The 16,230-nt window shown below is 39.8% G+C and overlaps 1 protein-coding gene across 1 annotated transcript in view; it reads left to right on the forward strand.

Annotated features, from left to right (window-relative positions):
* Positions 1-14,763, forward strand: part of tafa5l (TAFA chemokine like family member 5, like) — a 42,213-nt gene extending 27,450 nt beyond the window's left edge. Inside the window, exons 4-5 of the mRNA XM_035656073.1 lie at positions 10,787-10,830; positions 13,344-14,763. Of these exons, the coding sequence (XP_035511966.1) occupies positions 10,787-10,810 (24 nt within the window). The 3' untranslated portion in view covers positions 10,811-10,830; positions 13,344-14,763. The remainder of the gene's footprint in view (positions 1-10,786; positions 10,831-13,343) is intronic.
* Positions 14,764-16,230: the final 1,467 nt, after the last annotated feature.

Genomic DNA, 16,230 nt, shown 5'->3' on the forward strand with positions numbered 1-16,230 from the left:
ATCAATTAATCTAGAAAATAATTGGTTAATAATGAAAAAAGTGGGTTGCAGCCCCCTTACCTCCAACATATATTCAGTGTATAATTTTCTTATCTGCCTTATAATAACGTCTGATCCCATTTTTAGACTAAAAGACTATTTCGTTTGTGATCTTCTACCTTTGTTTCAATAAAGTGAATAAATCTGTTCAAACAGCAGCAAATACACAGATATCTGCCTCAGGTGTGAAGATGTCAAAATAAAGCGAGGGAGACAAAAGGAAGAAGCCGAGGGATGTAACTTACATAGACAGAGCGAGTGAAACAACACAATGCAGCATGTTGATGTCAGCAAAAGATGACAGGACGGACTGAACAGGAGAGACTGCTGATCATTGTCAGGTACACAAGGCCAAAGGTCAACTTGTCCTCTCTTCTTTATCTCTCTCTCTCTCTCACTTGCTGTCTCTTTATCTCTCTCGCTCCTCCGCCTCCTCCTCCCGTCCAGCAGCCCTGGGCAGCTGCGTCAGATTTCACGCACGCATTCCCACCGTGCTGTAATCTACCCTGACAGCACACTTAGGTTAGTGTTTTGCTTTTTTTGTCCGTATGTTTACAAAAATGCAGATTACGTGTTCCACTGCATATTCACAATTAGCTGTTGCCGAGGAGAGTTTTATTGCAGAAGTTAATCGCAAGTGACGCTGGTGTTTTTTGATGAGGGGAGGGCATGGATAGGGAGGACTTGGCAGCAGAAGAGTGGAGGTATCCAGAGGTATTTGTTGTAAGACCTGAAATGGGAGGAAAGCACATTCTGGGAGATAAATGAAAATGAGAAATCTATAAAGAGGATTGATCAGGCTGGAGTGTGGGGAGCAGGGTGGAGAGAGAGAGGGGGGGAGGGGAAAGAGAGAGATGAGACACAGAGATGAGAGAGAGAGAGAGGGAGAAGGAAGAGAGAGAGAGAGGAGAGGAGAGAGAGAACTAGAGGCCCTAGGGGCCCGGCTGGTCGTAGGGCCACCTGCGCCAAGGCGCCGGCCTGTCCACATTGTGTGCAAGTATCTGTGAGTGATAAAGAGGGGAGTTTTAATTGTGAGTGACTCTGTCTTCATGTGTACATAATCACATTACATAGGAGCATTCAGTGTGACAATGTGGGTTTCTGAAAGCTGATAATGGCTGTGCTCGTTATTCATGCTGTGAAGCGTAGGCTTTAGCCACTAGAATAAAGTGACAAATGTACCTGATGGTGGCCGATCATGCATCTAATAAAACATACATTATACTGCTAATATCATGTAGACATAATAGAGTAGGGCTGCATTTTATGAAATCCAAATCCATCTAGTCAGGAATTTGCTTATTAAATCTATTTAACTTCAGCCGTCAACAGTTGTGACTAAAGGTAAAAATGACTTAAATATTCAGCTGAGATCTGAGAAGGCAAAAACACTTCCATTTTGAGTGGCAGCCTAATTAATGCTCACAACCTGTGCTGTAGCTACAACCTGACAATGAGATGATATAAAATGTTGATTAAATGAATCTGACACACCGGAAAAGCTGATGTTTACACTTTACATTCAGAACTATTAAGTTTATGCTGAATATTTTCATACACATGATACGTTTGGAAGCTTACCTGGGAAAATGACAACTATAAATTAAATCTGAAAATAACTTTCAGCAAATGCTTATTTAGTTTTGATGGAAACATTTATGTATCTTCCTCTAGGGAACCATCTCGGCTATAATCTGTTATTTTTCTTAGATATAACATGCTTTGTTTCCCTTTTTCACAGACATTTAGAGTTTGTATTTTTATATTGAGTGCTGTTGGAATTAATTAAAGCCGTAATGCTGATCATTTTGCCCTGATAGCATTGGAGATCAATTTGCCCATCACTTTGGTCTAGACAAAGATATTTAAACAATTATTGGACGGTTACCATGTAACTTGACATCTATGACCCCCAGACTCCTGATATGATTCCCTAAATATATGACCCACTAATCTTTTCTCTTGCACTGTTTTTTCCTAAACTTTGCATACCAGAAATCTTGCAATCAAATAGGCAGATTTCTATTATTTTAATAAAGCACTATCATGCTCTGAGGGGGATAAAATCCTCTGATTCAAACAACTCCATGGCCTTTCCCTCAAGTGCCCATTACTGACAACTTGATGTATGTTGTTTAGTTAGTCTAGCTAAAAGGGCTTTATTATGCACTTTTTGTTTTATTAATATTTAATTAATTAATTAGCTGCTAATATTTAACCACCCACTGCTTTGCCTTCTATACAGTAGCAGTATGTATAACTTTCACAAAGTGTTAGTACAATGGAAAAATAGGGGAATATGAACAAGGGATGAATTTGTCAGTAGACCAGATTTGTATCTTTTTGTTTATTGTTGTAAAAATAATCAATAAAGTGTGTAACTTGAACCTTTAAAATTTTTTATTTAAGTCATTTTTTTATTTTCTTGATGTCCATTGTCCATTAAAAAAAAAAAGCCACATATTTAATTTAAATTAAATACATAATAATAAATATAATCAGTCAGTTCTGGTTAAGCGCTTTGTGAGACCAACCAGTTTTACAATAAATATGATAATAAATGTCTTAACACCAACATCAACCTGATATAATGATAAAGTGATACCTAGTCTAACTGCACCACACACACACACACACACACACACACAGACAGACAGACATAGTTTAGACGCATTCTCCTGCAGCTGCACCTCTTTCCAAACGCAGCCTCTTCTCCGCAGCCCGTCCTCCTGTGTGTGCAGCTCACGGTGGCACTGCCAGGTCACACACTCCAGCCTAACCTGCTAATGGAGTTTGCATATGCAGCCCGCTCTCTACTGCCAGCTAGCCATTAATATGAATCACTCTCTGGAGGCCCCCCCAAACAAGCTAGCAATTTGTCTTCACTAGTGAGCCGCTGAAAGGTCTACATATGATATTCTCCGAGGTGGAAAGCGCAATTCTTAAGGGGTGGGGCGGGGTGTTATGAGGTCGGTTTCATGCACTTGACAAGGGGGAAGGGGAGTGGGGGTTGAAGGATGTGAATTGCTAGGTTACAAGAGAACAGTTGTGTGTTGGATGTGTGCGAGTGCACGGAGGGCGGAAATGGCCATCAGGTGGAAAATTGACAAGAGAGACACACTGAATTCAGGACAGTAAAATTATTTTTCTCCTTTCAGGCGAGCAAGAGGGTTGTAAGATTGCATCACTTGCTCCCTGCCTGGTGAGAGCCCTGTTGAGAGCACTACTGAGCTCTATTATCAGCCTTTGCTAATCAATTGATGGGCTCAAAATCCAACTATGCTCAGAAATGCTTCTTCAGTGCAGGAAAAGGCCGGACTATTTTCCCAAATATTATGTTCTGCGCTTCAAATGTTACTTCACAGGCTAGAGGGAGCTTAAATTATAAAATGTAAGCACTTGAAACCTGATTTGATCATATTCAGACTGCGGTTTCATGTGTAACCCCCCCCGCAGACGATACTCGACAGTAGCTGGGGGAAGAAAAAAATCTTCCTACACCCACACAACAAATGCCACTGCTCAGTTAGTGTGTGGCCTGGAGAGAAACAGAACAGTTGCAGTTGGGTGTTTTTTGCCAAACGAAGGAGAGTTTGCAAAATGAACAGCATACACACAGACAGGCACACACAGCGCGACCCAGTAGGTCACAGAGGCTTGCATCATGTTTTTTCATCATTTTCTTTTTTTTTTTTCTGCTCTGGTGGCCCTCCTCCAGCTATGTGCTCTTTGTTCCAGCATCAGCCAGGGCAAAAAGCTAGTGGAGTGTGTGTATTCCTGCCAGTGCTGCTGTAAACATGAAGACATCATAGCCACTTAGCTCTGCAGGCTTTTTGAAAGGATGCCACATGACACAAAATCTTGATTTGTACAGGAGAAAATTGAGTTAAAGGTGTGCTTTTATGAGAAGACAGAAAAAGGGAAACAGGTGTTTGATAGGAAATGTTACATTTGTGATGCAGATTGGCAAAACAAGCAGAAAAACTGGATTTATGGCACCACATCAATACAAGTGTTCCTGTCTAGTTATGAAATTCTCACCTCTTATGAAAGAGCTGAGAGAATTACAGGGACAGATGATTATTCCACAGTGTCGTTATGTAACACTTGCTAGCACCTCAGTTATAAAGGCTCCAATGTCTACGACAAACGACCAGGCAGCCAAGTCATGTGTCGCCATGGTCACTGCTGTGCTGGCAACCCATCTGACCAGAGACAGACTTCTAATGAGCTCGCTTCTCAAAGGCAACGCAACACACTCCCAGGCTCTGTCAGCAACGCAACTGTTTGCGAGTGGCTTTTTGAAGTGAATTGTTGATTAGTTGGTGAGGTTGGAGAGTCGAGTTAGAGGTGACAGACCTCTGGTCGGCTCAGTAACTTTAGTGTAAAGGATGCAAAAGGATGTGTGTTTCCAGGTAAGAATTACCAGGAAGCAGTAAGGTTTCAAATTAAGTCTCAGGTGCAAAGCCAAAACAACTGGTGAACTCTAATATATGCCAGTGACGTCATTTCACAATTTAGCTTCACAATCGATGTCAGTCCACCAAAAATTCTTTCCTTTGGTGGCCACAGTTTGCACCCTAGAAGGCTAACATTTGGCATGGAGGTTGTGTATGTATGTTTGTGTGTGTGTTGTGTTATTATTGATAAACATATTTTTTTTGTAAAGTAGGCTTATACTGGCTACATACTTGATTTTTTTCTTTTTCAATATGCTACTGAAATGAAACAAATGCAGACACTCACACAGCTCTCATACATATTGCTTACTTGCTGCTGATGCAACACAACCAGTTTAAACCAAATACAACATTAGTCAACCAGAAAAACTGCGGTGCCTTTGCTCTACTGATTTATTACCTGAAGAGCTGTTCTGTCTTAAAAAGTGTTTGTGTGTTATATTTAAACCACTAATCTGCATGTGATTCATATATGCTTTACATGTGAGATACAAAATAGCATTTTGCACAGACTTGTATCCCAACAGCATTGGAAACAACCTGTGACCACTGTTGGCTCTGCGCTAATGAAAAAATTATAATTATGCAGTCGATACTGAAGAAAATGTTTTCAAAAGATGAGCAAATTCAGCTGAAAAGCCTATATTCTCCTGCTGCTGACGGGTCACATCAGCATCCAATCTTTTATCTGTAAATGTGATTTCATTTTTATAGTCCTATTCTCCCTTTTGATTTAACAAATCTTTATCTAAACAGCTCATCCCACTGAGAATAAAATCTATTTTTCGAGAGGTCCTTCAGTGCTCTTTTGGCTTTCAGCCTAATTTGCAGTTGCATTAGCGTGTACCGTCAGTATGTGACTTTGCACTTATCTGCTTTTTGTTCTTTTACAACTTGTATTTTTTGCAGAGCTGCCTTCTGAACCACATGCAAACAGATTTGTACTCTCAGCGGATACCATCTTTGGATAAAGGTGGTCTATGACAGCAAAATCGCTTTCATTAGGTGCTCTAGCACTATGACCAGCAGCATTTATTTAGCCTAAATAAAATGCATAATGAGAGAAGTAAAGTAGGTTATTTCTTGAATTGTACTGCCTTGTACTCAAGGCTCTGAAGAATACGTACAGTAAAAATGGGCCCTAAATAAAAGGATGGGTTATAAATGGTCTTGCTTCTACAACAGTGGGAAAATATTAGCGAGGAAATCAGAACTGGAGGTCATTAGAGAAATGTTTGCATCTTCAAAATGCATTGAAAAAACCAGGCGAGAGTATTTTGAAGTATTAGATATGCATGCTGTGCACCGTGTCCTTCAATGCTCTGCTGGCTTTCTGACTCATTTGCAGTTGAAATTATTCAATTCTGTGCACTAGCAAGTAAATTCCACCAATCGTGCACAGCTAATAGAATCTATTTCAGCGGAATTTTACTTTTACTGGAGCAGTATCTGCCAGGAGAGATGCAAATCTGCAATTAAATTAGACTATTATTTTTAATTCATTGTTAATCTGGCTTGAATGCACCACCATCCTTTCTTTGATACATACATACATACATCAGACAAAAAGTCCAGCTTTTATGTTTAACTGGCTCACCTCTGACTGACAGTACTCCTGTCATATTGCATCTCTCTGGATCTACAGGGATAACACACTAGCGCAAAGGCCACTTTGCATTTTGATGTACATTTATAAAATGACTGACATTCAGGCAACGCCGTGCCCCTTTACAAACATACACAGAGTACACAGAGGTTACGCTGGATAAGCAAATATACTCTTTATTTCAGTCTCATTTACAGATCTTCTATTTATCAAGCGGAAAAGAAAAATGCACTCCCTTGGTTTCAACTCATCTGTTTGTCGGATGCTGTGGCATGCTCATCAGTCTTGAGGAGATAGCGTGTGGACTGATGCAGAAAATATATTGAAATAGGTTAGATTGATAGAGATGTTCAGAAAAAGGGAGAAACGGCTAAACCAGGCCCACCTTTCCATTCCCCTTTTTTTATTTGTGTTATCACAGGTGTTGTGTTATAGGACATACTGCATAATGATTACATTTACAGTATCTAATGTTTCCTTTGGTGTTCATTCACATGGCATAAAAAAGCAACATATTGTTTCATTTTTTATTTCCTCTGATGCTACCATCATCTATTAAAAGAGTTCTTTTTTCAGCTTGCCTTCGCCAGGCGTATGTTGCCCTCCTCTCTTCTCTGTCGGAGACCCGGAGTGAATGTGGTCCCTTCTGCTGTCACGTTCACCACATTTTACCCCGCTCCCCTATTTGAAGTTCTGTCATTGCCAGGCTTTGAACTGCCATTTGTGTTTTACCCTGCACAATGCTTGTCTCCAGAGCTTCGTCTGGTGTGAAATTGTCAGAGCCATGGGCCACGTTTCAACACAGGGTTTTCGTAATAAGTAATGCAGAAAGCCTGTCTACAGACTGGACACATTCAGGCATGCTCAACAGCATCCTATCTCAAAGCTCTGATGCTTGTTGTGCCCTTTGGATCTTTTGTTTATGTGTTTTTTAATAAATTATTTAGTGCTGCTACCAATGATTCAGCCAGCCACAGTCTAACATTTTTGTCCCTTTTAGATCCTGTGTCACCCTGGAAACATGGCCCCAGACCTGTTTCCAGTGGTGGAAAGCAAAGTATAATTTAAAATACTTTTGGTGAATTTGTTTAGTTTTATGCTTTATGCTATCCCTTACTACGTTAAATTCCATATGACCATGTGTTCTCCACAACATTTATTTGTGGCCTGGCCTGGATGTAATAAACTAAATATATTGTCAAATTATAAAATATGCATTGTTTTAGATTAAACCACCCAGCAGTGTATAAATACCTATAGAATAGACTTCACTTTGACCAGCTACAATATTAAAATGCAATGTTAATACATCAGTGATAATAATTCAAAATTTTAATATACATAATAATATAACATTCATTATAATAAGTCTTTTGGCGATAATACTTTTACTAGCAGTGTTTTTTATGTTTTACCTGATTTACTACAAGTCACATACACTTTACATCACCACTAAACCATGCTGCTGTGTTTTACAAATTTGAATGTGTTTTTCCTTCCATTCCAGACATCCTTGCTTTCCATTAATTTCTTTCAGTATGAAAATCAATACGCAGGCTCTTGAAACTTGCTTGAATTGCGTTATCCATCACAATGAACATCAAGTCTGCATTCATTTTTGTCAAAGTTACATTATTGTTTGCACTGCTGACTTTTTAAATTAATCTGCGCTTAAACTGAATTACTATGCAGCATTAATGTAGTATTTAAAAAAAGGAATGCAGACTTTGATGTTCAATGCAATGATCACACACCTGAAGCCAGTTTCAAGAGCCTGTGTATTGATTTTCATACCGCACAGAAATGAAGATAAACCAGTGTCACCTGGAACAAAAACATCCAAAGACGGTCAGCAAAATTTTTTAAATGCACATGATCTATAGTTAAATAAAAAAATTGGTCCCTTCTGAGCTACTGTAGAAACATGGCAGCTCAATATGGCAAACTCCATAGGAAGCAGCCTGCAACGTCTGTAGATATAAAGAGCTCATTCTTAGGGAAAAAAAAACATAATGGTTCTTATATTCAGGTGATTATACACTAATGAAAACACAGTTATGAATTTTATATTCCATTTCTTCCAATAGATTATCCTAAAAGTTACACACCAAAGCTTTAAAGAGCTGAAACTTGGAAGGAATAAGTTTTCATGCAGGATTTTTCCTTGAGACGTGAGACTATTGTCACATTATGATAGTGTTACTTTTACTTCAGTAAAGGACATAAATTTAGGATAGTAGATGTTGGGTTTTTTTTTGTAGTTGCCTTCACAAAAATAAAGCAGAAAATACAAGCACATGCTTTGTAACTACAGTAGTGCCGGTTTTGTTCCTCTGAGACAGCTCTTGGTCTGATGCTCTGATGCTTTTGTACATCAGGCTCATTCTCTGGGCATAAAGCATCCACTCAGGGTCTTCAGTAGACTATAGCTGTGCTTGTTAGCTTAATAACAACAGCAGTTCTAGTGGCTGGTAATGACTGGGACCTCTATGAGTCTCCAGTTGATGAAACCAAGTAAGTCCTGTGCAGGAGTCCACTTGTTAGGATAGGCCCCGGGGAAAGATTTTTAGTTACTGCAGTGATGGCACAGCGCCTGTCTCCGTAATGGCTGGGTGGGCTGCTGGTGAGAATTTTGCGGCTTGAAGTGCTACCAAATATGCAGTCTCTGCTTTGTTTCCCCCTGAGCACTGAGCAAACAAGCTGTCTGTTGTACCTGCAGTGGCTTTCCCTCTCAGCTACAAAGATTTCTGGGAGTTGTAAAGCTACCTTGGCTGAGGATTTTATTTGTGTAATGTGAGGCGTACTCTATCTTAAAAATACTTTGATCCTAAAATATGTTGAGTTGATGATAAGGAAGGAAGTTAATTGAATCCCTTAATATTTTTGCCAATCTCCACTGGCACTCTCTCAAAAATTCAGGCATGTGCACCTCATTTGAACTGTGAAACTTTATCATTTATGCACAGTGCTCAATGTTTACAAGTGACGATGAAACGAGGGCACCCCGAGCTCAGAGACAAGGTCCAAATGTTTCAATTTTAATGCAACATAAGCAATTAGCAAAGCGCTTATTAGTGTGCTCCATGCTTTCTCTCTCTCTCTCTTTCTCACTCCTTATCTGTGAATCTCCCTCATCTCTCGTGCCAGCGGGAGATGAATATGTCTTCGATGTCCTTGAATTCCCGTCTTGTAAACACCATAGGCGGTGAGCACTGTTTACCGGTGTGCATGGCAGGCAAACAGCCGGCTCCGTCTCTTCGTCCCGTGGGGCCAAACTCACCTTGTTACCCTTTTAATTAGTAAGAGCAGTTAATAGTGCCGGCCGCTTCTGCCACCTCAGCACTCTGCTCCGACTTTAAGAATCCCTCCAATCAATAGCAAGGAGTCCGACAGAGACAGGGAGTTGAGGGGGGGGGGGGTGCATTGTGGGGGCAGCTAGGGGACATTCAAGCAAGGAGTCCGACAGAGACAGGGAGTTGGGGGGGGGGGGTTGCATTGTGGGAGCAGCTAGGGTACATTCATGATGCTTTTTGGAAAGAAATCAAACAACATACTATTTTCTTTGAAGGAACCTTTGGGGCGGGTGTATCAATAACTATTCTTTCTCTTTTTTCCTTGTACATTTGAAGGGATAACAAGGTCTCTGGGTTCCTCATGCACATTCCTCTTGCCCACTTTCTCCTCTCCCACATTTCCTCTCCCTCGAAAATGAATGTAATCAAAAAGCTAAGGGTTTGCTCGGCAGATTCTATTGTGCCCTTATAAGCTTTTATCCCTTCCAACCGCTCACCCCCCGTGCTTATTTCTTTTCTTGTTTTGATTTAAAGATGCAGTGGAAGTACTTAGCATTTAGATGACATGCTGCTGAAGAGGTGTGATGGATCAGCACCTCTTCAGAGGACTAAATTTCTTCGACAGCACCAGGGCCAGTCGGCCGGGTCGGACAGACAGAACGACAGAGCGCAGGACAACAGGGCCTAGGCGGGCAGCGGAATACCAAGTCAGCCTCACTGCTGCAGATAGCCTGGCAGAGCCGAGAGGAGAGCAGAGGCTGCTGGGAATGCCAATGTGCTGCCCAGACAGCCGTCTCGCCTTGGCTCCTCTGATTGGCTAAACAGACCATTAGCTTCTTGATTATGATTAGCCGAGTCATTATCTACACAAAAGTGGCTCATTCACCAATATTAAGAAGGCAAGGGAGCTGTTTTCTTCCTCCGGTCAAGGGGAAAACAGCGTGTTTTCATGTGCCTCTCCTAAAGATGAATGTAGGAGGCAAAAAGTTGTTGCTCACAGAGAAACAAAGTGGAACACCGTTTTATCACCCTGCCCCACAGCTAATGTGATAAAATTTTCTGTCTGTGTGATGCCATTGATGGAGAAAAGGAAAGGTCTCTCACTCGTTAACGCAGATGATGAGGTGCCCATTACTTGCTCGTATTTTCTGGTCGAGGAGAGAAGCGGCGTCCTCAGAGGTCATAAAAACTGGGAGGGAACAAAATAACCTTCAGCTCCCGTCATCTTGCCTTAGATATAATTGGTAGACACGCCATCTGTGCTTTTAAATGGACATATGCTGCTCTGCGTCCAAGGCCAATATGCTCAGGGAAAGTTGAATAAAACGTTAGTGAAGGCTGGCCCTCTGTTCCACTGACGCTGACCTTCTACTTCCTTTTTTCCCCAGCCTTTGCCCAAGGAGCCGTCGTAGGATGCAGAGGAAAACAGCAAGTATGTGAGTTTTATATGATGTATTTCCTTCTAATTTGCATACTGAGCGCATAACCCTGCACATCAGCACCTCACATCAGCGTACAAGCAACCAAAGACATTTTGATTGCCCCATCCTGTAGAGAGTGGAAATAATAACTTTTTAAGGGGAACTTGATGAACAGCAGAAACCTAGCATCAATTCTAAGCTGCATAAAGGTTCAGTGTAGCCCAGACCGGGAATGAATCAGATATCAGTGTCTATTCATGTATTTTATCCAGTTCTGCTTTAAAGTAAGTTTAAATAAAGATCATCCAGGACTAGGAGAAGACACAATGGAATAGTACCATTCCTCAGGATGCAGTCACTTTGATGTATCTATACAAGAAAAAAAATTGGAAGTTTTAAAATGCATAAGGTTGGAAACTAAAAAACCCCCCTGTTGTTACATCAAAGGGAGAGGCTACTTCAAGTGTCCAGGTTGTTTTGTAAGGACAGAGGTAGAAAACAAATATGAATGGGAGGCAATGGGAATAGCTGTAAAAAAGCTACATTTTAAAAATCGGTCTAAATGTCATGGTAACAGATTCCTAAGATGCCTGTCTTACAATCCTTCAAGTCGATATCCCTTTATTAAAAGTCGGCGGATAAACCAGAGCCAGGAGCAGGCTAGCCTGACTCTGCTCGTAGGTTAACTTCACTTCCACAAACATTTTTCTTTTCTCTAAAAAACAAGGAAATATACTAAAGATTAAACTGAATTCCCTTCCAAAGAACATTGACTGAGTATCTATGAAGCTTTTATATTCTGCAAAACCGCAGGCATTTGGAATCTGCATGCTTTATGTCTCCTAGCCAATATTCTAAGATTGATTTTCCCTCTTCCACCGAGAAAACAAAATGAATCACGCACAATTACCAAGGACAGGGAGAAAAGGGGAATTGGGGGCGTCATAAATATTTATTTGCCAGCCCTGGGAATTTGTGCAATTCTGTGTGGATTTGCCAACTCATATTTAAGTGTCTGAATGATTTATATGGGCAGTCCTGGGTGTCACATTTGTCCACTGTCACCCTGGATCATTTATGTATTAACATTTATGGATTTATCCATATAACATATTCATGGCAGAGTTGTATTATCATTCAAATGGGTTTCTTGATCAAATGATTGGCTAAATTATGTCATTAACTGCAGAATTTCACTGGAGGTGAAATGCATTCCACATAAAAAGGAATATAGTACATACACTTATGGACCCATCCCTTTACATAATCATTCATAAGATTTTGTTTGTTAAATACATGAAATTGTGCGAAAAAAAGAGCTACAGCTACATTGGCCTCAGATAAAGCCCCTTTCGGGCATGGAATATGTCAAATTGCTGGTTTTATGAATCTGTTTAAGTAATGGCTTTTTGTCAATCAGACGTGTCCATTATGTAAATGTTCAGCATTATTCAGACCCTGATGGAAAGAACCACAGTGCTAGTGCCATATGTGGCAGCTCGTGCATGAAAGGTAGCAACAAACAGTGCTTGTGCCAGAGTTAAAAAGTAACATCAAGATAGAGAAGTGTTTTTCCTCCTCATTACTGATGGATTTTAAAATCTATTTTATAGTTGAAGCCTTAATTAATGACCATCGCAAGTGTTCGGGACGCATTGTAATCTTTCTCATCTCAGTCCACCATTTATTACATAAAGTGGTGAAATGTGCTGAAAGTAGTAGTGCCGGTATCATAATATTCAACAGTGCACGAGCATAGAATGACAAGCATTAATTTGTGGCTTTCACTTAATTCTTAATTAGCTCACATGCTGTATGTAAAGTATTCAGCTGAAGCTGGCACAGATGAAAATTGAAAATACAGGGAGGGGGTGCTAGTCTGATTATTACTGTGGTTGTGGTTTCTTTTTTTCCTTGCCCTGCACTGTGAGGGTAACGAAAAATAATATCCTCAACAGATTAAAATGGTTTCATTCTGTGATTTGTGGTTTATTAAAGTGATTTTATTTTTGATTAAAAAAACAAATGAGGAAGCGCTTCTTGGATCTGACAGTGATGTGACACAAAACAGGTGTTCCTGTTGCAAAGGTAGGCAATCCGTGTCTCCCAAAAAAGTCATGGCACGCTGCTTCATTAAGGTAGACAAATTAAAAAGTCTTTATTGCACTGGCTGCATGATTTTAGAAATAATAGTTAGTCATTAAAAAAATGTATTACATTTCTCTTAAGAAGGCTGGAACATGGGCATTTAATCTCCTTGACCTTGTTTAGTGTTGCAGTAACCTTTATGTTACTGTGATGGTATCGGAGTTGTGTTACACAAAATGTTACTGAAATGTCAACTACATTTGACCTAGTAAGATTGCCATCATTACTTTTACATAAACGTGACTCAGGCGCTTATTCCGATGTGAGACCAACATGTAACATTATCAGCTCATTTACAGAACAGGGTGCGTGGCTCATGAAACCATGTCTCGTGATTATTATCTTTTCCTTGTCTTTTTCTTCCATTCCTCCGCAGGTTCATTGACATCCACGCTACAAAAGGAACTGAGACCTATCACCACACCAGAACATTGTCTCCATTCACCAACAAGGCTCTCAAACTTTACACCAGACTCAACCTTCAATTTAAAAAAAGAAAATAACCCAGAGCTTCTCCAGACACCACAGCGAAAGACTCTCAGCAGACACTCCTGAGAACTCTGAGAAGTCTCAAGTGAGCAGCATGGTACACCATCGACATTGAAATTTCACCGCAGCCAAATTTATGGACACATCACAGAACAAAATCCCTGTGAGGAACAATTATTAACAGGGCAGTGGAATATTCATTGAAGTACATTACCTTTTTTTTTTTGTCTTTGTTATCCGACATCAGGTCTGCAGGGGACGGCTCCTTGAAGATTTTTTGGAACCTTTGTGGCTTGATTTAGACTTTAGTCAGAAGGTCTTTCAAAAGTCAGCCCCTTCATCTTCTTTACTATCCCCGCTATGAAGCCGTCCAGGGCTTTATTCCAGCCAACTTTCTTTAATGACAGCTGCTAAAGAGTCGTGACTTTACAGAGGTTGAGCCAGGCCACATCATCCATTGGATTCTAGACTTTAAAACCTTTCTCTCATTTGGCTGGGTGAAACTTTACAAGGCCTTAGCCTCCAAAAACCTCTGCATACATAGACGGGACAGACATTGTGAAAAAAAAAAGTCTATTGGAATGTCACAGAAGAGACGACAGAGATGAGTTGACTGTCTTTCCTCAGTGGTCACAATGGTGAAATGTGGACATTTTGGACAATTTAGCTTATAACTTATGTTTTTTATGTGGTGCCAACATAGACTAGAAGAGTAGTTTTTGTCAATGAACCTCACACATCTTGTACACACCACCGGGAGCATTTAGCAGATGTGGACCCCTGGCTCATTTTATTGGTCTATACTTTGTGTGTCTGTATGTGTGTGTGTGTGTGTGTGTGTGTGTGTATGTGCATGTCTGCATCTGTCCTTGTCTGAATTTGTGTGTGTGTGAGTGTGTATGCTTGTGTGCCTTTGTGTGAGTGTGCGTGCGCATCTAGAGATACACTGTGAAATAAGTCATATCCAATGCATTATTCATACTCTTGTATATTTTTGAGACACGCCCAGACCAGAGCTCACCATCTGGCAAAAGAAACATTTGTGATTTTACAGATGTTGGATCTCGTTTGATTCTTCATGGATGAATCCTTGTTTTTTCTTTCTCATGTTTTCTTTAGTATATAGAGATATTTATATTGGGCGGGAAATATAAAATAAACTGGGGTCAGACCTACAGTATGTCACATAAGTTAAATTCTGTAATTAAAAATCAATTCATGTGTGATTAAATGTATTCCGAATACTTGTCTAAATTTACTATATTTTGATATGAAATGTTTTGGCCAGCTGAAAGTGCTATTTGCTGATTTCAGATGCTTGATATATTTGAAATTCTGTATATATATATATATATATATATATATATATTCAATTAATGTATTTTATGTTCTGTGGGTCTCATTCCAAGAGGAGATAAAGAAATGGAGGAGCACAAGAGGTATTCTTCTCGTACAAGAGGTGGACACAATAACACGAACACCAGTAAGATATTTGGAAAAACACAGAATATGATAAAACACAATCCAAATACCACAACACAACAAGCTACTGCAAAATGAATTAACGTCTCTCTGATGCAGTCTCAAAAAAAATAATCTTCACAGAGGTAGTGCCTGTTGCAGGGCGATTGCAATAGATTGCATTATTTTGTACAGGTGTTCCTGTTAATGTGTCTACACGCTGTTTTTTCATTTCTTTGTACTAAAAACCCCTGTACATCTCCATCTTAATGTATGCATTTGAGGATATAAAGAGAGCGTCCGCTCCCGGGAGCTGCGGAGTGTGTATTTGGTGTGTGTGTGTGAGTGTTTTCCAGGTCAACAGTGGTTTGTGTAGTGAGAAAATACCAATTTCCACCTGATCCCATACCTTTGATTTCATGCTGCCTTATTTATCGCTTCTTTGGTTAGCACTCACCGTAAATAAATTGTCCTTTTGATTTGAGTCACTGTTAATGCAGGAACGGCTGATGCAGTCGCACTCACCAGGGCAGTGGCAATGTAGATCTCGATTTAAGTCAAAGTCTAAATAAGAACAGGTATAACTAAATATCTAGACCTTCTCCTCTACATGTAAAGTGGTCTAAGAAATCTGACAGTAGGTAGGCATTTATACAAGCACATATCATCAAAAAGGGTTATGCAAATTTCAGCACTGCTCTGGTGAACTGTTGTGGAATATATAGGACCCCAAGCTGAGGGAGTGTCCTTAAATTGTCAGGACTATAAATTCCTTTTGTGGTCCTCAAATGTCTAGATATAAATATTTTATATCTATATTTTACGCTGTCCTTGTTTTAAAAGAAGCTTTGGTTGAAACTAGTGGCCATTATTATTTTTCAAACGTGACACTGCAACAGTATCTAAGTATCTAAGACAAACTGGAACAATAAAAAACTAAAAAGGTTTTCTTCTAAAATGAAACTGGGTAACATTTTGAGGCCCATGTATGATGTATAATAATGTAGATATTGCATAATGCATCGTAACAGAAGCATATTACACTATAAAAGTTGTCACAGGCCCACAGGAAAATAGTCCAAAATGTGGGGCATGGTTATTGAAGAATAACACAAGTGCGGGTATTGAAATATAACAGCAGTCAGTCAGTGTGGAGTACGTTAATTTTTCATAACAGCACAATTTTTATAACTTACCGGTAATACTTTTACAGGGCCATATATTGCTTATAATTTCTTGGGAAGGTTTTTGGAGAAATAAATCCCTTCGTTCAATTGGAACTTTTGATTAATTAATCCTAATTAATTTCAGGT

This window comes from Morone saxatilis, unplaced genomic scaffold (assembly GCF_004916995.1).
Source record: "Morone saxatilis isolate NCDOM2014 unplaced genomic scaffold, NCSU_SB_2.0 Contig15, whole genome shotgun sequence".
NCBI classification, from domain to species: domain Eukaryota; kingdom Metazoa; phylum Chordata; class Actinopteri; family Moronidae; genus Morone; species Morone saxatilis.